The 22,729-nt window shown below is 49.0% G+C and overlaps 1 protein-coding gene and 1 pseudogene across 3 annotated transcripts in view; both read right to left on the reverse strand.

Moving 5' to 3' along the window:
* The window catches only part of ABR (active BCR-related), a 103,877-nt gene that overhangs the window by 59,917 nt on the left and 21,231 nt on the right, over positions 1-22,729 (reverse strand). For all 3 annotated transcript variants that reach the window (XM_021711352.1, XM_008056045.2, XM_008056046.2), the window contains exons 2-4: positions 19,452-19,550; positions 9,322-9,507; positions 3,462-3,569 (exon numbers count right to left, since the gene is read on the reverse strand). In XM_021711352.1, coding sequence (XP_021567027.1) covers positions 3,462-3,569; positions 9,322-9,507; positions 19,452-19,550 — 393 coding nt within the window. The remainder of the gene's footprint in view (positions 1-3,461; positions 3,570-9,321; positions 9,508-19,451; positions 19,551-22,729) is intronic.
* On the reverse strand, positions 17,389-17,758 carry LOC103258373 (annotated as a pseudogene).

Consider the following 22,729-nt stretch of genomic DNA (forward strand, 5'->3'; position numbering starts at 1 on the left):
CACGCCTCTCCACCCCTCAAACAGCCCCTACTCAGAGATCCTACACAGGGCAGACAGGGTTTGAGTCAATAAGCACCAGGTGTTCCAGCTGATCACTGGGATATGAGCAACCCTTGAGATCAGAAGGGGTCCTCCCATATACCCGCACAGGGGAAGCCGGGAAGTGGTGGAACTGGGGTAGAGATGCTGGGCTCCCATATCAGGAGGGATGACCCAGCCCCACCTGACACTCCCCACCCACCAATGCCTGTGCTGGGAATCAGAAAGGAAACTCCAAGGGAGGAAGGACCCACACACCTCCTGAATCCCATGCCAAGTGACTGGTTCTGAGTGCTGGAAACAGACTCTAGGGATGACTTCTCTGATCCGAGCCGCTTTTAACCTCCTTTAGAGAGAGAGGTTCCAGCCCCAGCTTTCGCTAACAGGATGGTGTGGCCTGCAACTGGAGCTGTAACGCAATCCTCCCCTGGCTGACTGAGTACACAAGGCCTAGAGGAGGGGTGCTGGAGGGAAGGCAGGGGGCAAGGTGAGGCCAAGGTCAGGCACCCAGGTGATACTGTCCACTCCACCTAGGAGGAAGGAAATGCCCAGACAGTGGGAGCTCCATAGTTCTTTCCTCTCAAGCTGTTTCTAGATGGAGAAAACTCCCAGGGATGAGTTTGGTGTGTGTGTGTGTGTGTGTGTCAGGGGGTGTGGGGGCTTACTCTAGGCTCTATCTCTGGCTGGTGCCTGGATTCCCAGCTTTAGGGAATTTTTCTCCACGCGCCCCCTCCAGTGAAACCTAGAGGTATGAAATCATTCCTGCTGCAGAGAAGAGCCTAATTGCGGTAATTAAGTGGCAGCGCCAGCAGGAAGCAACAGCATCATCATCACTGAGTGAGTCAGGATGAGAAGCCACCTGGCAGAAGGCCATGGGCCTGGCTTTGCCCTCTGGGGCGGGCAGGCTTTGAAAGGGGCTTATGGATGGGTGCAGGGGTTTCTGCCCATGCACAGGGAACAGGCAAGCAGCTCAGGCTAAGAGGAAATCCCATGCTCTTTGGACCATATTTAACCTTGGGCACTCAGGCAGCCTTGACAGAGCTACTCTGAACACAGATCAGGGGAGTCCAGTCTGTTTCCAGGGAAGGCTGGAAGCCTCCCAGGGGAAGCACTATTTCTCCTGCCTCTTGATTCCAAGTAGAGGGACTTCCATCCCTTGCTCCGTCCTCCTGGGCAAGGATGACTCATCTGCTCCATAGGTTTGGGAGAAGAAACTGGGCTTAGCCCTCCGCTCTCTGCACCCTAAATTAGGGGGATAAGCTCTGCCCTCATTGTGAGAGGGGTCTGAGGCTTCCCATTCCTTCCAGGAGCTCAACAGATACATTTAATTTTAGAGGTGAAGTGTTAGCAAGCCACAGTGGCTACAGACCCAAATACACATGTTACAAATCAGCTGGGTTTTTTTCTTTTGAGTTGGGGTCTCACTCTGTAACACAGGCTAGAGTGCAGTGGTACCACCACAGCTCATTGCAGTCTTGACCTCCTGGGCTCAGGCAATCCTTCCACCTCAGCCTCCCAAGTAACTGGAACTACAGGTGTGCACCACCATGCCTGGCTAATTTTTTGTAGAGATGACGGTTCACTATGTTGCCCAGGCTAGTCTCAAATTCCTGGGCTCAAGCAATCCTCCCACCTTGGCCTCCCAAAGTGCTGGGATTATAGACATAAGCCACTGTGCCCAGCCAAGCCAGGTTATTTTTTGAGTTGGAGTCTCACTCTGTCACCCAGGCTGGAGTGCAGTGGCACACTCATAGCCACTGCAGTCTCGACCTGCTGGGCTCAGGTGATCCTTCCACTTCAGCCTTCCAGGTAGCTGGAACTACAGGCAATCCTTCCACCTCAGCCTCCCAAGTAACTGGAACTACAGGTGTGTACTACCATGCCCAGTAAACTACAGGTGTGCACCACCATGCCCAGTACATTTTTTGATTTATTGTAGAGATGAGGTCTTGCCATGTTGTCCAAGCTGGTCTCGAACTTGTGGACTCAGGCAATCCTCTCACCTCTGCCTCCCAAAGTGCTGGGATTACAGGTGTGAGTTGCTGCACCTGGCTTCCAAGCCAGCTTTTAACAGTAATTAAGCTGATGTTTTCATGTCCATCTGTCCCACTCCTGTACTGCCTCTCAATTGATTCCAAATGTGGGCATAACCTATAGCCCCAGTAGTGTCAGGAAAACTATCTTGTCTCACCAACTTTTCTAGTGTCAGTTGAAATGGAGGTCACAAAGGGTCAAGAGGGGCCTATAAGGCAGGACTTCGAATGTTGCAGAAGTATTTCCCCAGAAGTTCTTTTGCCCTGAGCTTGGAGGTGGATGCTGTTCCTGCAAGGCGGGGTTTAGGGGTGTCATCGAGGTCTTTTTGGACAAAGCAGTGAACTGGGCTATGCTCCTGAAGGATACTAGAACAACCCACCTCCCAACTCCTGGATAGAAATGTTGATGGAAGATGATGCCATATCTCTGCCCCGCAGAGGAGTACGGAAGAAAAACTTGGCAGGAATAGGCATACTCCCAGCCAGAGGAGTCTAGGGCAGGTTCTCCACATAAGTGGCCCTTGCTCTCTTTCTGTTTGTGGGATTGCAGTCTCCAAGTCAAGCAAGGATCCTACTCCAGGTATGGTGGCTCAAGCCTATTATAATCCTGGCACTGTGGGAGGCTGAGGCAAAAGGAATGTCTGAGCCCAGGGATTCGAGACCAGCCCAGGCAACTTGGTGAGACCTCATCTCTACAATAAATCAAAAATTCAGCCAGGCATGGTGGCACGTGCCTGTGGTTCCAGTTACTTGGAAGGCTGAGGCGGAAGGATCATCTGAGCCCAGCAGGTCAAGGCTACAGTGGCCATAAGTGTGCCACTGCACTTCAGCCTGGGCAACAGAGTGAGACTCCTACTCAATTAAAAAAAAAAAAGACTATTTGGTCCAGACTTCTAGATCATAAAAATCACCCAGAAGCTTTTAAAATATAGACTACCGGACCCCACCCCAAGCATTCCAAATCAGAAGCTCCTGGGACAGTGCCTAGAAATCTGCATTTTAGACAGTGTCCCAGTGATTCTTATAAAGCAGGTGTAAGATTCACTGGACAAGTCTAAACACCTCATTCTGCAGGAGAGGAAACAAAAGCCAAGGAAAGGGAAGTGACTTACTCAAGGTCACCATAGCATGGGAAAATATTACCCTTTTTTTGCCACTCTTCCTCTCTCTAACATGAAACAGAATAATAAAAAAAAAATCAAACAAAGTATTATCCTTATACTAAGAGAGAGAATGTTAGGTGCAAGAAAACAAGTATCAGGCTGCTATCCATTGGGGTGGCCACTTCTCTGACTGTCAAGTGAGGGACAGGAGACCCAGTGGCTAGAAGGCTCCAAACAGTCCCCAAAGCCCAGCATTATTGGGGTGGCTGTGTGCGGAGCTGCCTACCTCTGAGATCTTCTGGAACTGGTTGTTGGACTGGCTGCACTTCTCAGCTGTCTCCAGAGCGACTTTATAGTTATCCACAAAAGCTTTGTACACACCAAGCTGGCTGGCCTGCAGGGAGAAGACAGAGAATAGAGAGAGAGGCGGGTGGGAGTGGGATGGGGAGAGGATTAATGAATGGATGAAAGCTTAACCAGGGCACCTGGAGCTCCCTTCGTGCTCAGAACCTCTAACTCAGCTCCAAAGGGCTAGCTGGGAACTAGGGGAAAGGCAGGGATGAACATATTACAGTATCCCTTTGAACTTGACAGTTTCCATAGAAACTGGCTCAGCCAATAAGGTTAACATGAGGGTACTGGGGGGGGGGGGGAGAGCAGGATAGGGCCTTTGTTGGCATGCTAGAGATTCAACTCATCACATTTGGCTTTCTTTAGCATCATAAGGTCTCACAGGGTTTTGAAGCCCCTTAATGTCTCACACTCCTTTCACATCCTGGAATTAGCTGGAGCAGGGAAAGATAGAGGGGTGGGGTGGGCACGTGTAGCCTGCTCAGCCCTCCCTCCCTATGTGGAGTGTGGGGCACGGCATCTAAGGGTGCAGTCTCCCCGCTTCCCTTGGCCTCTGGATCCTCGTCCCCATCTCCTCAGCCTTCAGGAAGCCAAAGCCCCTGCCTCACTACACATCTGCATGTCACTCAGAATCAGACACAAAGCTTTCCATGACTTATGATCGTAGAGAGCCTCACCACCTCTAGGAGGCAGGGCAGATCCCATCAATCTTTTCTGTAAAAGGGGAAACCAAGGCTCATGAATTCGATACCTCAAATACTTATGCGAAGCCTTCCCTGGGCAGTCCATAAGCATTTCCTCTTAAGGGAGCAAAGGGTGGAAATTCGAATTGAAACCACAGTGAGATACTAGTCTACACTCATCGAAGGGACAAAATTTAAAAGTCCAGTGATATCAAGAGTTGGCAAGAATATGCATAAGTATGAACTCTTATAGGTGCTTGTGGGGGTATAAGCTAGACCAATTATTTGAAGAACAATTTGTCAATAACTCATAAAACTGAAAATAGGCACAGTCTCAGCTTCCTGCTTAGCAAATCCACTTCTACATACAGACTGGAGAGCTACGCTGTTCAGTATGGTAGCTACTAGCGATATGTGGCTACTGAGCACCTGAAATATGGCCAGTCCAAATTGAGATATGTCGTAAATGTAAAATACACAATAGATGCCAAAAGCTTCGTATGCAAAAGATAATGTAATGGTAATATTTGGATCTGTTGGGATAAATAAAACACACACACACACACACACACACACACATATTTTTTAAAGTCAGGGTCTCACTCTGTTGCCCAGGCTGGAGTACAGTGGCATGATCATGGCTCACTGCAATCTCGACCTGCTGAGCTCAGGTGATCCTTCCACCTCGGCCTCCCAATTAGCTGGGACTACAGGCGTGAGCCACCGTGCCTGGTGGGATAAATACAATATATTCTTAAAAATTAATCTCACCTGCCTATTTTTGCTTTTAAAAAATGTGGCTACTAGAACATTTAGAGTTATATATGTGGCTTGTAATATATTTCAGTTAGATAGCACTGCTCCAGCGAGACTCAAATATACGTGTGCCCAAGGAGACGTGAGTAGGGGCATTGGTTGCATCTGGAAACAAATGCTTACAAACAGGGAAGCATGTACACACACAGTCGTTCAATGAATGATCTAGATTTATGTGTAACAATGCATAAATTGACAAGTTTCAAAATGAATGCTGATTGAATTGCAAAATATATGTACATCTATACTTATATGCATTTTTAAAGTATATGCAAGCCGGGCTCAGTAGCTCAGCCTGTAATCCCGCTCTTTGGGAGGCTGAGGTGAGTGGATTGCCTGAGCCCGAGGGTTCGTGATCCGCCTGGGCAACTTGGCAAGACCTTATCTCTACAATAAAATCAAAAAATTAGCCGGGTTTGGTAGTGCACGGCTGTAGTTCCAGTTACTTGGAAGGCTGAGGCAGAAGGATCACCGGAGCCCAGCAGGTCGAGGCTGCGGTGGCCAGGAGCGTGCCACTGCACTCCAGTCTGGGCAGAGTGAGACTCCAACTCAAAAAAAAAAAAGTACATGCAGCTTCCAGCCAAGGCAACAAAGTGAGACCTCCTCTCTACAAAAAAATCAAAAAATTAGCCAGGCATGGTGGTGCTTGCCTGTAGTCCCAGCTACACGAAGGCTAAGGCAGAAGGATCACCTGAGCCCAGGAAGCCGAGGTTATGGTGAGCTGTGATCGTGTTACTGTACTCCAGCCTGGGTGACAGAGTGAGACCCCGACACAAAAGAAAAAAAAAAAGTACATGCAGCTGGGTGTAGTGGTTTGCTTATAGTCTTAGCTAACTTAAGAGGCCAAGGCAGGATCACTTGAGCCCAGGAATTCAAGTCCAGTCTGGACAGTATGGTGAGACCCCCATCTCTAAAAAATAAAATAAAATAAAAGTACATGCAAAGCTGAAAAAAGATATAGATATGTAGTAGAAACATAAACTGCCGGCTAGAAGGCTACACACCAAATTCACACCAGTAGCTGCTTCAAGAAAATGAAGGGAGGGGGAGTGTCCACCTCTACCAGCAAAGCCTTATTTTCTTGATTAGAAAGTTTTGCCATATGTCTTCAGGGCTTAACTAAACCTGTCCATTCTGGCAGGTGAGTACACAGTTGTTAGCTATGTCATTTTTCCGATTCAATTTTTTTTTACAATGAAGTAGCAAGGGAGTTCTGCTGCTGCCTGGCTTTCCCAGTGGCTTCTGTCTCCTCAAGGACCCAAGGGGTGGGGATAAGGGTGCTGGCCACAGCATCAGCTGAGCCTGGATCCTGCCAGGAAAGAGACAGGATCCCTTGAGGAAACTGGCAAGATGGGAGAAAGAGAAGTCCAGGGAAGCCAGAGGGAAGAGTGAGATCTGGGATGCCTGGGGAGAAGCCAAGCCCAGGACAGTGCAGGTCTCAGCCCCAGAGGGGCCAGGTTAAAAAAAAAAAAAAAATGGCGGGAGGGGCAGGAAGGGATGGAGCTTTTTCCAGAGGGAGTACTGGCCAGGCCCTTTGGTGCCCCAAGCTACAGGAGATGTGCTAGACAGTCGCTTCCTAAGCCAAAGTACAAATCACTGATATTCTTTTTCCAGAAAAGGGCTCTCCTTGGGTATCCCAGAGCTGGGATACCGAAGTTGACACAGTATTCTCCTATGAGCCAGCAGCAGGAGCCACCTGTGCAAAAGTCTCTGTGCAAGGGTCATGCCATCTCAGGCACTGCCATCTCCACAGTCACCCTAGGCTGTAAGGCCCAGGGCCCCCAGCCTGCCAGGGTCATTAACTGGGAAGTGGAGGTTGCTTGGAAACAGCAGCTTGGCACTGGAATGATCTCATAAAACAAACAGCAGAAATGCTAATTCCCTTCTCTTGGTAATGAATAATCAAATGCCCGGAGACTTCAGCTGAAAATAAACTGCCTCCAGATGCCAAGCCTGCCCCAGCTCCACCCAGGCCTCCCAAGCCTGCAGCCCCAGAGGCCTCAGCCATCAGTGCTTGAGGCTGGGGAGGAAAGGGGGGTAGCAGACTCACAACCAGGCCTGCAGAGCTGAGACCAGAAAGGGGAAAGCAGGGTTCAGGTGACGCAGATAAACTGGAATAGTCTTTCCACTAAGTTCCAGGCTACTGACCCTCCTGCCCTGGGTGTGCTCTCTTTTGCCCTCCTGAGGGCCGAAGAGAGGCTGCCCCCCAAGCCAGTCAGCTCCTGGGGCCGGGGAGTGATAACTGGGTGTTCACCATCTCTGAACTGGGAGAAGCATCTGGGTCTGCTAGAACTAGAAATGTGGAGTTCTACTGAAAGGATGCCTTTAGGAGTACCTCTTCCTAATTATCATGATGATGATGATGTTGATGATGATGATGACAGAAATGATAATGGCTAATTATTAAGTATTTACTAATTTTTGCTGTTCCAGGCCCTGTTCCAAGCACTTTCCAGATTAACTCACTTCTCATTCACAATGAACCAATGAGGTAAATACTATGACTGTCCTCATTTTTACAGATGAGGGAGCTGAGTCACAGAGAGGTCTGGTGAGTTGCCCAGTCACAGGCTTAATCTGTGGCAGAGCTGGGATTCAAACCCAGCTGTGACCTGGCTCTAGAAGCTGTGCTTGTTTCTACAACACTGCTGGTCTTGAGAAACAGACCACAGGCCCTGTGATGTCCCCCTCAGTGCCTCTTCCAAGTTCTCCCTAGACCCAATGGTCAAGGTCATGGTGCATTCATTCATTCATGCACTGACCATTGGGCTGCTTCCTGGAGAATGAGAAGAACACACTGTCTGCCCTCTTGGAACCTGTAGTTTTGGGGAGCTAGGCAGTTATAAGTGCTCACTGAGGAGACGAGCACAGGGGCAGCATTTGGGGGCTACAGAAGGCTTCTCTGAGGAGGTCACTTCTGAGCTGGGAACTGCCCAGTAAAAGCCAGACAAGACGGGAAAGGACATTTCAGGCAGGAGGAGTCATAGGTATAGAGAGGTCAGAGAGTGCCTTCAGTGTGAACTGAGAACAGAAAGTCCAGTGTCAAGGGCACAGAGGTAGGGGAGGAAGTGGTTGGAGGCCATGGGTGGGCAGAGGTCAGCACATGAAGGGTCTTGTAAGCCGTTCCTCAGAGCCTGGCCTTCATCCAATGGGCAAGGGGGAGCCACTGAAGGGACAAAAGACGGGAATGCAAGGTCTGGCCAGGAGCTTAGGTGACTTCCCTCTAAGTAAAGATGAAGGCAGGAGGGAAAGCAGGCCTGGAGGCAGGAGCCACTCATGAGTCTATGCAGCGGTCCAGGTGAGGGCCACTGGAAGGGTGCCAGAGGGGGTGAAGAGAAAGAGGATGAGGGTTGGGGAGGGGGAGGGGCCAAGGCTGAGTCCTAGGCACCCACTGAGATAAAGACAGGAAGCAGAGCAGATAACGTCAGAGTTCAGTTTTGCACATGATGAGCTAGAGGTCCTAGCAGTGTCCAAGCGATAGTCTCCTCCAGTGTAAGAAAAGTCGAGGCCTGTCTGACAACTCAACTAGTCTCAGGTCAGGGGAGGAAAAGGGGACACGCTTCTCCCTGTTCCCAGCCATTCACACCCAGAGCACCACAGTCACTGACTCTTGGTCTCCTTCTTGCCTGTTGGGCTGTCAGAAGTTGTGGCAGGGAAGCTGGGTGGGGGGCGTCAAGGATCTGACCTTGGGACATAGCCAGAGACACAGGCAGAGCTAGGGGAGAGGGTGTCACGGGAGCCCTGGGAACCAGAAGGCTTCTTCGGGCATTTCTGATACTAAGTCTGTACATCCCTCTCCCCGACAGCAGTGGGTGGGGATTGGCTTTTAGTGCTTTCTGCTCTTGGGACCTCGAAAGAGGATCATTAGCTGACAGTCTCCCATCCAATGCTGCATTTTACAGAGGCAGCTTGAGACGTAATGAATCTCCAAGGTCTCAGGTGAGAAGTTCTTGCCCCCCAATCCAGCATGTGCCCCTCTGTCCACTGAGGGACAGGGAACCCAAAGTCCAGGAGGAAGCCTCCATTACAGGGCTGGCTCCATGGAACCCTTGGGGAAAGAGAAATGGCACTTTCCCAGAAGCAGCCATGCACACAGCCCATCTCCACCATCCTCAGAAGCACCCCCAGGGCTGCAGCATGGGAGACCCAGGCTTTCCTCCAGGACTCGGGGATGACCCAGGCCTTCAAGGAGGCCAAAAGGGCTGGGGCTGACCGGTCCTCTTCCAAGGCTCCTTTCCAACACTATTGGCTCCACTGAGGCCCTGCACAAGGACCCTCCAACACTAGGAGACTCACCAGCTTCTGGAAGAGGTGGCCCATGGTGACTTGGCTGTCCCACTGCTGCACCTTGGGGCAGAGGTTGTCATAGAACTCCTTGTGGATCTCATAGATGTCTTGGATCTTGTAGAAGATAGTCTCGATCTGCTGGATGGTGAGGACAGGCTGGGAGGTGGTGGCTGTGGCCTTCAGGGGTTTCATGGGCTGGGAGAGGGACAGGAAGAAAGAGCAGAGGTGGGAGTGAGTAAACCACAGTGCCAGCAGGCCCAGGTGGGTTGTGAGCCCTTCCTGCCACCAAGTTCTGCCTAGCCAAAGCCACCTGGGGCAGCACACCTGAGTGTGCTTTGGATAAATGAGCTGCCATCACAGGCCCCAACTAGCTACTGCAAGGAGAGAGCCTGAGATTTGGAACCTGGCCCAAGGGGTGGTGCTGGAGCACATTCCCCTCATGCCACAGCATCCTGCATGGAGTTCACCTGTTGCCTTAACAGGATTCGTTTTTTTTGTTTTTTTGTTTTTTTAATTTTAGAGACAGAGTCTTGCTCTGTTGCCCAGGTTGGAACTCCTGGAGTTCAAGCAATCCTCTCTCCTCAGTCTCTTGAGTAGCTGGGACTAGGTGTGAGCCACTATGCCAGGCTAATTTTTTAATTTATTGTGGAGAAAGGGTTTCACTCTGCCACCCAGGCTGGAGTGCAGTGGCATGATCTTAGCTCACTGTAACCCCAAACTCATGGGCTCAAGTGATCCTGATTGCCTCAGTCTCCTAAGTAGCAGGGACTATAGGCATACACCACCATGCCCAGCTATGTTGTCCACTCCTCACCTCAAGTGATCCTCCTGCCCTGGCCACCAAAGGTGCTGGGATTACAGGCATGAGCCATTGTACCTGGCCCATGGATCCAAGTCTTTCTTCCACAATGGCCTCATGCCCTGAGATATAGGATTCCTTGTTACACTTCAAAGGAAGGGAGAGTTGGTTGGGAATTCAACCCCTCAGCTGTTTCCTTTCAGGAAACAGGACTCAGAGGGTACAGTCTTGAAGAGACACAAGACCAGTTCCAGCTTCACGAGTATTCCAAATTCCCATCACTTAGTACAGAAAGAGAAGCAGGGAGCACACATACCCCTCCAACTTCCCACATGTGTGGCAGACGTTGCTAAGCAACCACAATGATCTTTTCCACTGAGTGTGGCTATAGTCTCAAACTCTTTCTCAATGCCAGAGTTGATATGAAAATGAAACCTGGCCGGGCTCAGTGGCTCAGCCTGTAATCCCACGCTTTTGGGAGGCTGAGGTGAGTGGATTGCCTGAGCCCGTGGGTTCGAGACCTGCCTGGGCAACTTGGCGAGACCTCAACTCTACAATAAATCAAAAATCAGCCGGGCGTGGTAGCATGCACCTGTAGTTCCAGCTACTTGGAAGGCTGAGGCGGAAGGATCGCTGGAGCACAGCAGGTCGAGGCTGCGGTGGCCGGGAGCGGCCACTGCATCCAGTCTGAGCAACAGAGTGAGACTCCAACTCAAAAAAAAAAAAAAGAAAAGAAAAGAAAAGAAAATGAAACCTGTGATCCCTGCTTGTCTGAGATGCTCCAGGGTCTGCAAGTGGAGAGGGTTAGGTGACAGACAGCAACTAAGAATTTTCTCCAGCACTGGCTGGGAACTGAAGCCATCGCCTGAGTATCCAGCAGTAGGAGTGTGGGATAATGGGGCTTGAGTGTATTTGCTTCAGTGTGATTCTCTCTACTTTTAAAATCACCTACAGTGAGTAAATATTAATTTTATAATCAGAAAAACCCCAAAGAAGTACATTAACCTGGAAGAGAGAGAGAGGAACCTGCGTCAGATGTGGTGATATTCTTTTCCTATATGAAGACTGTGTGGAAAGAGGCCTTAGACTCAATCTAGGTTGCTCTGCAGACCCAGGAATAGTGGTGAAAAGTTTTAGGATCAAACCTGGGTGCATTAGAGCTGTCTCCCACTGTCAAACCTGGGTGCATTAGAGCTGTCTCCCACTGTCTCAAAGGATTAGGTAGTGAGTCTTCTGACAAGAGAAGCATTCTAGCAGAGAACGGGTAACTCAACTGCTAAAAATGTTAGACTAGAGGGAACACCAAGGCTGAGTGATGACCACCAGCCTGAGCCAACCCTCAGTCAAAGTCCCAGTCACACTTTACTCCATCTTTCCATCTGCTTAACTCTGATGGTGGCAAAGCCCACATCTGTCTGCAAGAGGAAGTCTAATCTACTCAAATACCCAGAAGATACTCTGACTTCTGGCTCCCTGGTCCTCCGAGCTCTGAGGACCAAGACACAACAGTAATGGTAGAATCAGAACCTCTCCTTTTGGCCCTCTCAGTGTTGGAACCAACACACCTTCAGGGCATAGTCCTTGCTAGGGAAATAGGATGGGGTTCAACCTGGTACAGGCCAGGTAGTGTGGGAATGAGTCCCAACTCTGCCACTTAACAGCTTGGTCATGTAACTTATCATCTCTGGGCTTAGCCTTATCAGCAGCTCATTTGTGAAACTGGGCTAATACAGTCATGTGCTACATAATGACATTCTGGTCAAAGACGAATCGCATATACAATGGTGGGCCATAAGATTATTTTTGCTGTTGACAAAAAACTCAATTTATTTTTAATTTATTTTTTGTTTTAAGGATGTGGGTACAATTCAGGATTAGATACACAAATGGACATTGTGTAGGTAAAGTATGGGCCTCACTTTGGTCCCCACTTTGCCTAGTTTGAGATCAGGTACCCTTATTGATGAAGTGTGCCTCCCCGGCAGTTTAGATTATATTGCAATACCACCGTTTTGCAATTTTTGTGGTACCGTTTCTATGTTTAGATAAACAAATACTTTCCACTGTGTTACAAGTGCCTACAGTATCCAGTACAGTATCAAATTGTACAGGTTTGTAGCCTAGGAGCAATAGGCTATACCATAAAGCCTAGGTGTGTGGTCGACTATACCATCTAGGTGTATGTGCATTCTATGATGCACCCACAATGACGAAATCACCTGACAACACATTGCTCAGAACATATTCCTGTTGTTAAGTGATACATGACTGTATTACCTTTTCAAGAGAACTGATGAGAAGATCAAAAGCCATACTTTCCACAAAATATCTAGTATGTGCTTGGCAGATACCAGGCAATCAATAAATCTTAGCTGCTGCTATTAGTACCATTCACTCCACCAATAATGTACCCAGCACCAAATGTGAGGCCTGACCAAAGCACACACAATCCCTACCTGCATGGAGCTTTCTGTCTAGTAGAGGAGACACACAAAACACAAGTAAACAAGCAAACACAACTGCACACAGCAGTAAGTGCAATGAAGGAAGTAAGACAGGGACCTTCTGAGACAGCATGGTGAAGGAAGGACAGTTTCTCCAAGGAGGGGACAGTCACCCTGAAATGAAAGCATGGAGGTCGAGAGAGAGTATTCCAGGCAAACTTCCTCAACACCTGGTCCTGCGGAGGGACTTTTGCTTGCAGAGAGAGGAGCTGAAGTAAGCCAGGGTGCCTTGGTGCAGTGGGGAAGGGAGAGGGGAGGAGCCAGGCAGGGCTGGAGGTATGGGCAGGGGCCGGATCACGCAGGGGAAGGAATGCGGCTTTTAAGCCCAGGCAGTGACCTGGATTTCCCAGGAGGGATTTAGGCAGCAGAGTGATGGGGGTCCAATTTTCTTTTCAGGAGATTATTTTTGTGATCCATGATTCCTGCTCTCGAGAACTTTATAATATATTTGGGTGAAATGGACCAATGCAAATGAAACAACTCAGTAGACAATGGAAGATATTACCCAACTTGGACTCTAAATACCAACCACGTGGTTCCTAGGTCATGCTAGAGTAGGTAAAGGAACTTCATGGAGGAGGTGGACAGGAATGGAATCTTGGAGGTTGGGAAGATCTGAGCAGGTGGAAGAGTGGGGGACAGGTAGGCATGCCAGGCAGGGAAACAGAAGGAACCAGGAGGCAGGAGAAAGGGGAATACTGTTCTCTCAAGCCCAGGTGCACGGGTTGGGGGCTTCAAGGGCTCCCAACACTCCATGAGGGATACAGAGCTGGCTTAAGGACCGATATAGAGTTTATCCTTTTTACCTCTTACAGGACCAAATGGAGGGGCCAAGTCGCCATGGAGTCCTGGAACCACTAATCCTTGTCCCTGCCTTGCTGCGATCTCCATTGAGGAGGGAATAAAGGAAATTAGAGAGGGAACAGTCTTGGGAAGGCAGAGGACAGGATTTCTCAGAACTACTGAGGAGGCATCTGCTGCCTACACAAAGACCAGACACAACAGCTCTGCTTCCTCCTAAGCTTTTCCCACTCTGTCTACAAAAGGGGAAGAGATGGACACTCACCAGCGGCCAGTCACACGGATGGGCCTATACTTGGGGCGTCAGATGGTTCTCACAACAAAATCAGTGACCTTTGCTCTTACTTCTGATTTCACTTGGAGGGAGGGGAAAGGGCTGGGTGTATGCCCTTGGCTGGACCCTCAAGGCAGTTATTTTTATCTGGTGAAGTCCCACATACAGGCCTCGGGGCAGATGGAAGGGCTGAAAAGCAAGGCAACCCCTGTAGAGCTTTGACACAGCAATGCTATTCTACCAAAGGGCTAGCATACCAGTTACCTCCTCCTGCTGCAGAGGGCAAGGGTCGGCCCTGACTCTCTATTTTATCAGGAGAGAATACTGAGAGAGGACCCCCGAGTGACCTCAACTCTGGCTCTTGATTTCCTAACCCAAGTGCTTCTCAGGAAGACGGAGGTGGGCTGATTCTGACTTGCCAGTGGGACTTCACACAACCATGTGTCTGCTGTGCCCCAGCAACTGGCCTTTCGAAACAGGGGGGAAAATTCAGCCCACTTCCTCCACTTCCTATCCCAGAAGGCCTGGAGGCTACCAGGCACATTTACTGATGTGTCACCTCTGTTACTCCTCACAGGAGCCACAGGAGGAAGGCGTCATTCACCTGTTTTACAGATGAATGGGACTATGACCTCCAAGCAACTGCCAGAGAGAGAGTCTAACAGGCAGGCAGGGAGAGCAGTTGTGGCCCAGCAGTGGAAGGGACTGTGGGCAAAGGTCCCCCACCCTGTGGTCGCAGCACGGGTAAGGTACAATGCCCTGAGCTCATCTCCCAGAGTCTGGGAGATGCAGAATTACAATGCACTAGGTTTTGTCTTTCTTCCTTCACCCGTCCCCGCCCCACCTCAGCCCAGGTTCCCAGACTTGTAATCAGAGCCTACCAGGAATCAGGAGGGTTCCAGAAAATTAGCAAACCTCGCCCCAGCCAGGAGGCAGGCTCTTGTGTGAAGTCCCTGTCCATGCCTGCGTGTGTACACTGTCTTAAGTACACACACCCAGCCCTTTGCATATCAGGAAGTGTTCAGCTGAAAGCAAACACGCCAGGAGCAGAGCTGTGGGAGTCAGGGGGAGGAGAGAGAGCACGGAGGGAACCAATTTTCTTCTCTGAGCCGGCTCCTTTGTCAGACCAGCCCAAAGAGCAGAAGGTTTAGCTTTCTAGTAGCTGGGAGGGGAGGGCTCCTAGCTCACAGAGGACCGAAGGAAGGGGTTGGTTTCTCAGCTCTGAGGTTTATCATCTGAGGCTGTGGAGTTGCTACCCCCTTCCTGAGTCCTCCAGCCACAGACCCAGCCTCCCAGCTAGTCCCTTCCTCTTGCCTCTGCTCGAGAAAGAAATAAGCAAGGGCCCAGGATGAACAAAGCTGCAGGGGGAGGAGGGACCTGCCCTGGCACAGATTCAGGACTGAGGGCCTCAGCCTCACAGTTTTGCCTTTGGGGCATGGGCTCTGAGAAAGGCAGGACAGGGAGGGGTCGTCTTGGCCCCTAAATCTGTTATCTTTGCCCAGATGAGGAGGCCCACTGGTGGCAGGTTGGAGTTTTCAATCTGATGAGGACAGGTGCCACTCCCACCTTCAGGGAAAGGGTGTGTTGGTTGACAGAAACAAATAAGCCCTAACCTGTCTTCTCTCCCAGCACTGGAGAAAATAACAGCATCAACTACACTTGAGTTCTGTTCTAGGAGCTTTATATACAAATTCATTTAATTCACACAACAGTCCCATGAAGAGAATACTACTTGTTTACCCACTTTGCAGATGGAAAAAATGAGGCACAAAGGCTCATCCATCTGCTTGAGGTCTAGAGCCAGTGAGCAGTCTAGCGAGGATGTACAGTCTGGTTGCTTTGTCTGAACTCCTTGCAAATATGCATCCTGCTAGTAATGACAGCTATACACTCTTTTATGGCACAGCAATTCAGTTTTTAAGGCATGGTTCACACATGTCTGACTGGTAGTCTACCTAATATTTGAGTGTCTTAAGCACCCAACATTGTACTAGATACCAAAAGGGTCACCCAGTCTTATCAACCCATGGAGGGAGAGAAGGGATGGTATTTTCCTTATCTTCAGATGCAGAAACTAAGGGTCAAGGAGTTTATGCATAGCTTGCCTAAAGTCAGTGGTTTTCAAACTCACAACACATATAAGAAATAATGGGGCCCAGAAATTTCATACCTATACATGTATGCATACACACATATACATATAACAACCATAAGTTCTGCGCAACAGTACTTATCCTTTCCACATGTGATTTACACACTGATATTTTCTTTTTCATTTGTTTTAAAATGCTGGTTCAACCTTCTACACTGGTTTCACAACCCACTACAATGATTTCACAACCCACTCATAGGCTGAGACACACAGTTTGAGAAATAGTGCAATAAGCCTTCTTTTTTTTTTTTTTTTTTTCGGTTGGAGTCTCACTCTATCACCCAAACTGGAGTGCAGTGGCCGCTCCCGGCCACTGCAGCCTCGACCTGCTGTGCTCCGGCGATCCTTCTGCCTCAGCCTACCAAGTAGCTAGAACTATACGCGCGCGCTATGATTTATTGTAGAGATGAGGTCTCGCCAAGTTGCCCAGGCGGGTCTCGAACCTGCAGCCTCAGGCAATCCACTCACTTCAGCCTCCCAAAGCGCAGGATTACAGGCTGAGTCACTGAGTCCGGCTAAGCCTTCTATTAATAGCACTCAAGTCTTGCCCTAGTTCTGGCCCCAGATCAGGAGCCTCATCTACCTGTCACACTCGCCCTCACTTGGAAAACACTACCGTGCATACTGATAAACTCCCACAGAGACCTTACACACTCAGTCCAGGGCATGGCAATGTATCTTCACATTTTTTTCTTTTTTTTTTTTTTGAGTTAGAGTCTCACTCTGTTGCCCAGACTGGAGTGCAATGGCATGCTCATGGCCACTGCAGCCTCGACCTGCTGGACTCAGGTGATCCTTCCACCTCAGCCTTCCAAGTAGCTGGAACTACAGGCGCGTGCTACCACGCCCAGCTTATTTTTTGATTTATTGTAGAGACGAGGTCTCACCAAGTTGCCTAGGCTGGTCTCGACCCTCTGAACTCAGGCAATCCTCTCACCTCCGCCTCCCAAAGTGCTGGACTTACAGGCTGAAGCCACCGGGCCCAGCCTGTATCTTCACATTTCAATAGTCATTCCTTGGGTAATAAATGCCAAGACCCCTGGGACAATGAGTGACAACATCTCATGTCATGGCAAGTATATAAATGTATATCTTATAATTCTTGTAAGAATGAGCTTCCCCTGATCTACACTTACATTTCTTTTTTTAAAAAATCAAGAGTCTCACTCTGTTGCCCAGGCTGGAGTGCAGTGGCACGCTCACGGCCACTGCAGCCTCAACCTGCTGGGCTCAGGTGATCCTTCTCTCTCAGCCTTCCAAGAAGCCACCACGCCTGACAAATTTTTTTTATTTATTGTAGAGAGGAGGTCTCACCAAGTTGCCCAGACTGGTCTCAAACCCCTGAGTTCAGGCAATCCTCTTGCCTCCACTTCCCAAAGTGCTGGGATTACAGGCGTGAGCCATCACGCCTGGCTAACTTACATTTCTTTCTTTCTTTTTTTTTCAACATCACCAAATAATTTATTTGGAATTGTGAAATGTATGTTTTTTTTTCCTGAAATTTCTGACTAGTTATACAACTAATCCATGATTAATTTTAATTTCTTCAGGCCTGAGGTTTATCAATGACTTCAAATTTGGGCTCTTCAAATTTGAAGGTAGGGAACGTATTCATGTCTCCTTTACCATACATTTGCTTAAGCTTAAACAGCTCCCTTTCTAGGTCTTGCTGATACTCTGGGTCAGTATCAATGGGTCTTCCAGATGCCTGTCTCTTAGATTTGTATTCTCTAATCTTGTCCATGAAGAGTTTCTGTACAGGCTCAAGTTCCTTATTAAATGCCACTGCTGTAACACCAATGTTCCTCTGCAAATGGACTGAGATTGCTGACTGAATGACAGAGGAGAATCTGAAGAGCCTCTGAAGAACCATGGTGATTCTATGTTACTTGCACTCAGTCCCGAGCTGCCAAAGCCACTGCCACGGTCACCACCACCAATCTACTACCGGCCCTTCACTTACATTTCTTATTCCCCCCTTTTCTGATGATTGCCTATGTCTCAGGCAGCAAAACACCCAGAGGAAAGAACTCTATATACCATACTCTGCATAACATCCAGGCGCATCTAATTAGCACTTTCTTCAAAGGGAAAAGCATCTTGCATTTGTGTAGTACCTTTAACTTTAAAAAATGTTTTCTTTTTTTGAATTGGAGTCTCACTCTGTCGCTCAGACTGGAATGCAGTGGCCGTTCCTGGCCACCGCAGCCTCGACCTGCTGGGCTCCGGCGATCCTTCCACCTCAGCCTTCCAAGTAGCCGGAATTACAGGCATGCGCTACCATACTCGACTGATTTTTTGATTTATTGTAGAGATGAAGTCTCGCTACCCAGATGGGTCTCGAACCCGCGGGCTCAGGCAATCCACTCACCTCAGCCTCCCAAAGGCACGGGATTATAGGCTGAGCCACCGAGCCCGGCTTCAAAAACGTTTTCATATTCCCTTCTCAGTTTGATTCTCACAACAAAGCCTTCATCTTGGAAAGGAAACTGAGGCATCTTTACCGAGAGTTGAGGCTGGTCTAATGCCTCAGAACAACACAGACAACCTCCCACCTCACAGTTCCTGACACAGGGCCTCAGGATGGTGCTAATGGTTTACTTTCCCAGGGAGGAGGAAGTACTTGCACAAAGGATGAGAAAAAGGGCTCAATTTGATTGATTGATAGAAACTGGCCAGAACACAGTGTGGAGGAGGCACCAGGCCTCTACCTGGATGGAATAATGTGATGGATTAGTAAAGCCTACACCATGGTCCTGAGCAATAGGTATGTTTGCCATCCCTAACCTGATGGTGCTTCTTCTCCTGCCTTTTTCAGAGCAGGTAATAGAGAGCTGGAGCTCAGAGGCACGAGCCCTTTCTGGCAGTAACTTAGGCTGCCTGATGCCCAGCTATAAGTACAGCAGCCACAGACTCTGTCCACAGAGAAGGACTGGTGCAGGTCCCCTTTCCTCTCCAACTCCAAAAGCAGTTATTTATTTAGTTATTTACTTGAGTTGGAGTCTCACTCCGTTGCCCAGGCTAGAGCGCAGTGGCACGCTCACGGTCACCCAAGTGTCGACCTGCTTGGCTCCGGCGATCCTTCTGCCTCAGCCTTCCAATAGCTGGAACTACAGGCGCACGCTACCATGCACGGCTAATTTTTGATTTATTGTAGAGACGAGGTCTCACCAAGTTGCCCAGGCTGGTCTCGAACCTGCGGGTTCAGGCAATTCACTCGCCTCAGCCTCCCAAAGTGCTGGGATTACAGGCTGAGCCACTGAGCCTAGCCTATTTTTATTTTTTTAGAGACAGGGTCCTGCTCTGTTGACCAGACCAGATGCAGTGGTGTGATCATAGCTTCCTGCAGCCCTGACCTCCTGCCTCAGCCTCCTAAATAACCAGAAATACAGACCTAAGCCATGGTGCTCAGCTAATTTTTAAATTTTTTGTAGAGACAGTCTTGCTATGTTGCTGAGGCCAGTGTTGAACACCTGGCCTCAAGTGATTCTCCTGCCTCAGCTTTCCAAATTGCTGGGATTACAGGGATCATCATGCCGGCCAAAAAGCAGTTTTAGAGCATGCCACTGTCTGACAAGGGGACCAAAAGGCCTCAGGGTATGTACTCACCAGCAACAACGCTTCCAGCTGGTTAATGTAGATCTCTTCGCTGGCCAGGAACCCCGAGAGAACCAGCTTTCTCATCTCCAGGCCTTTCCCTGCTTCCACCTGTAGGAAAGCAAACCAAAAGTCAACAGCTCATGAGAAAGGAGGCCAAAATCCCGAGTGGCTTGTCTCTTTTCTTTTAACTAACACTTTCATGGAGGATAAAAGTCTGATATTATTATACAAAATATGGAATATACAGAAATATAAAAGGAAAAACAATCACTCATATTCCTACTGCTAACATCCTGCTTTGCTTCCCTTGACCTTTTTTCCACATTTCCTCATTTGATATTCACCCATCCATCCATCCATCGATCTACCCATCCATCTACCTGTCAATCCATCCACCTATCCGTCAACTGAGCCAACCTTACAATGGTGAGTAATATACAAGGGGCTTGCCCTATGCTTGTTGGGCAGTTTGACGTGGAAGGGAGGATAAAGACACTGGCGGGGGGAAATCAGAGTCATGACTGAGGCAGGACATGGTCACATGGGAGGGCACAGCAGAGACTGGAATCTAAGTCCTTGGGCCTGAGGGAGCTCCTAGAGGAAGTGACGTATAAACACAGAGAAATGAGGGTAGAGAGAACGGGATGGAAGCAGGAACCCCAGCCTTGTGGCCTGCTAGCTACACTTCTCAGGATATCTTTTTGTTCCCAAGGGCTCAATTTCACAACAGAAGATGCAGCCTGTGGACCCCTAAACCTTATACCCTGTACCTCCCCCAGCATTTCCTGATCACCTCATTACTTAAGGCACAGACCCAAACTAGCCTCCTCCTCCCTCCAGAATTGTTGTTCTTATATATAGAATAGTGGAAATTATGCCCTGGATGTCCATCAACTAGCACAGTGCCTGGCACAGAGAAAATGTGCCCAAATTTTCTTTTCTTTTTAGAGAAAGGTTCTCATTCTGTTGCCCAGACTGGAGTGCAGTGGTACGATCCCGGCTCACTGCAGCCTTGATCTCCTGGGTTCAAGTGATATTCCTGCCTCAGCCTCCCAAGTCACTGGGATTACAGACACATGCCACCATGCCCAGCTAATTAAAAAAACATTTTTGTAGAGATGTGAGTCCACTATGTTGCTCGGGCTGGTCTCAAATGTCTGGGCTCAAGAGACCTTTCCACTTCAGTCTCCCAATGGGATCCAAAATTTTCCTCCATGAAAAAACATATACAGTAATTCTTCTTGTCATCCGGGATCCCCAAGAGTCATTCCTGACCCTCTCTTCATTCTTTCTCCCTCCCCTCTGCCACATTAACCCCCAAGTTCTTGTAAGCTTCCCTGCTAATCCCTCCCACCTCCTGTTCCCTTCTGCCCCACCCTCCCCTCTGCTGTGGCTGAGCCTCCCAGGATCCCACTCTGGGACCCTTCTTCTCCTGCCTGACCTCTCCCTGCCCTCCTGCCTGTCCCACATAGCAAAGCTGGATCAATCTTCTGAGAACACCACCTTCTCTGATACTTTTCAAGGACCTAATATTAATACTGCAAAATGTGGCATTCAATATGGTTATTTGGTCATTTGTTTATTCATTCAACAAATATTTACTGAATGCCCGCCCACCAGGCTCTGTAGATACAATGGGAAACAACCTGACAACAATCCCTGCTCTCAGGTGGCTTAGAATCCAGTGGGAGAGAAAGAAATTTAAAAAAAGCAAACGAGCAGGTATGTGACCCTAAACTGTTACGCAGAGTACAGCATATTTTTTATTAAACACCTACAGTGGCCCTCTTGCCTCTTCCTACCCTTCCACTCTCCCCAACAGCCATGAGATCTTTTTGTCTTCCCAACACGCCAGGGATGTTCGGCCTCTGACCTTTGGTTCTTATTATCCCTGCTGCCTAAATGCCCTTCTCCCCACAGGCTCTTCTCTTTTTTAATCCCACCTCTCCTTCCAGACTCAGCTGAAGTCTCCAGTCCTCCAGACAACCCTAGTCTGCAGCAGCCCAACCCTCAACACCTGATGTGTGCGCTACCTTGTTACCTGCCTGGTGATTTCTTGAGGCCTTTGCAACCCCGCGTCACACTCCTCTTCCCCAAGGCTGGCACCATGGGATACACCTAACACGGGCTCTGAAGTTCTTTCCACGTTCTCATTCAGTCTTCAAACCCCATCAAAAGTGGGGACCATAGTTCACTATTGTACAAAGGGAAACATACAAGGCTCAAAAAGAGGGAAAGGAATGGCACAAGTCACTCGACCAGGAAGTGACAGAGCTGAGATTCCACCAAGTCCTCCAACACCTGCTCTTCCATTGCTCTGATGACTCCCTCACTCTTGAGCTCCTTTTTTAGACATCGAATGCTTAGCTGGAATCTCAAGCAGGCCGTGTCTGGGCATCAAACGCAGACCCTTAACATGGGCTGGGAGTGTGTGAAACCCCATAAGCCTGAGAAGAGCTACTTTCCCCACTGGATGACCTGTCCCAGTGAGTTCTCCTGGGCTTTCCCAGATGCGCATTCTTCCCAGCCTGTCCCCAAGTGAGGGGCTTTTAAAATCCTTTGTCTCTCCATCAGCAACCTGATTGGCAGATCTGTGCTGAAGGCCACTTCCCCAAAGGCTCCGAGTTGTTGTCTGATTTTGTGGTGAGCTGTTACTTTATATGGCAAAAGGGACTTTGTAGTTATGATTAATTTTGAGAGGAGATGATCTTGGATTGTCCAGGTGGGTTCTATGCAATCACAGGGGTCCTTATAAGAGGGAGGTAGGAGGATCAGAGATAGAGAAAAGGTGTCATGACAACAAATGGGGAATAAGAGCAAGCAAGAGAGGAGCTGATTGGAGGAGGCTACATTGCTTGCTTTGAACACAGAGGATGGGGCCATAAGCCAAGGAATGGAGTGAGTCTTTGAAAGGTAGAAAAGGCCAGGAAATGATTCATTCCCCCAGGGCTTCCAAAAGCAGTGTAGTCCTGCGGATCCTTTTTAGATCTCTGTACAGATCTCTGTACGAACGAATAAATTTGTGTTGTTTCAAGCCATTATGTGTATGGTGAGTGACTTCAGCAGCATTAGAAAACCAATATGAAGCCAGGCTCGATGGCTCAGCCTGTAATCCCGTGCCTTTGGGAGGCTGAGGTGAGTGGATTGCCTGCGCCCGCAGGTTCAAGACACACCTGGGAAACTTGGTGAGACCTCACCTCTACAATAAATCAAAAAAATTAGCCAGGCGTGGTAGCACGCACCTGTAGTTCCAGCTACTTGGAAGGCTGAGGCAGAAGGATCACCAG

The sequence above is a fragment of the Carlito syrichta genome, unplaced genomic scaffold, assembly GCF_000164805.1.
Source record: "Carlito syrichta isolate Samal-C Ts95f unplaced genomic scaffold, Tarsius_syrichta-2.0.1 Scaffold302085, whole genome shotgun sequence".
NCBI lineage: Eukaryota > Metazoa > Chordata > Mammalia > Primates > Tarsiidae > Carlito > Carlito syrichta.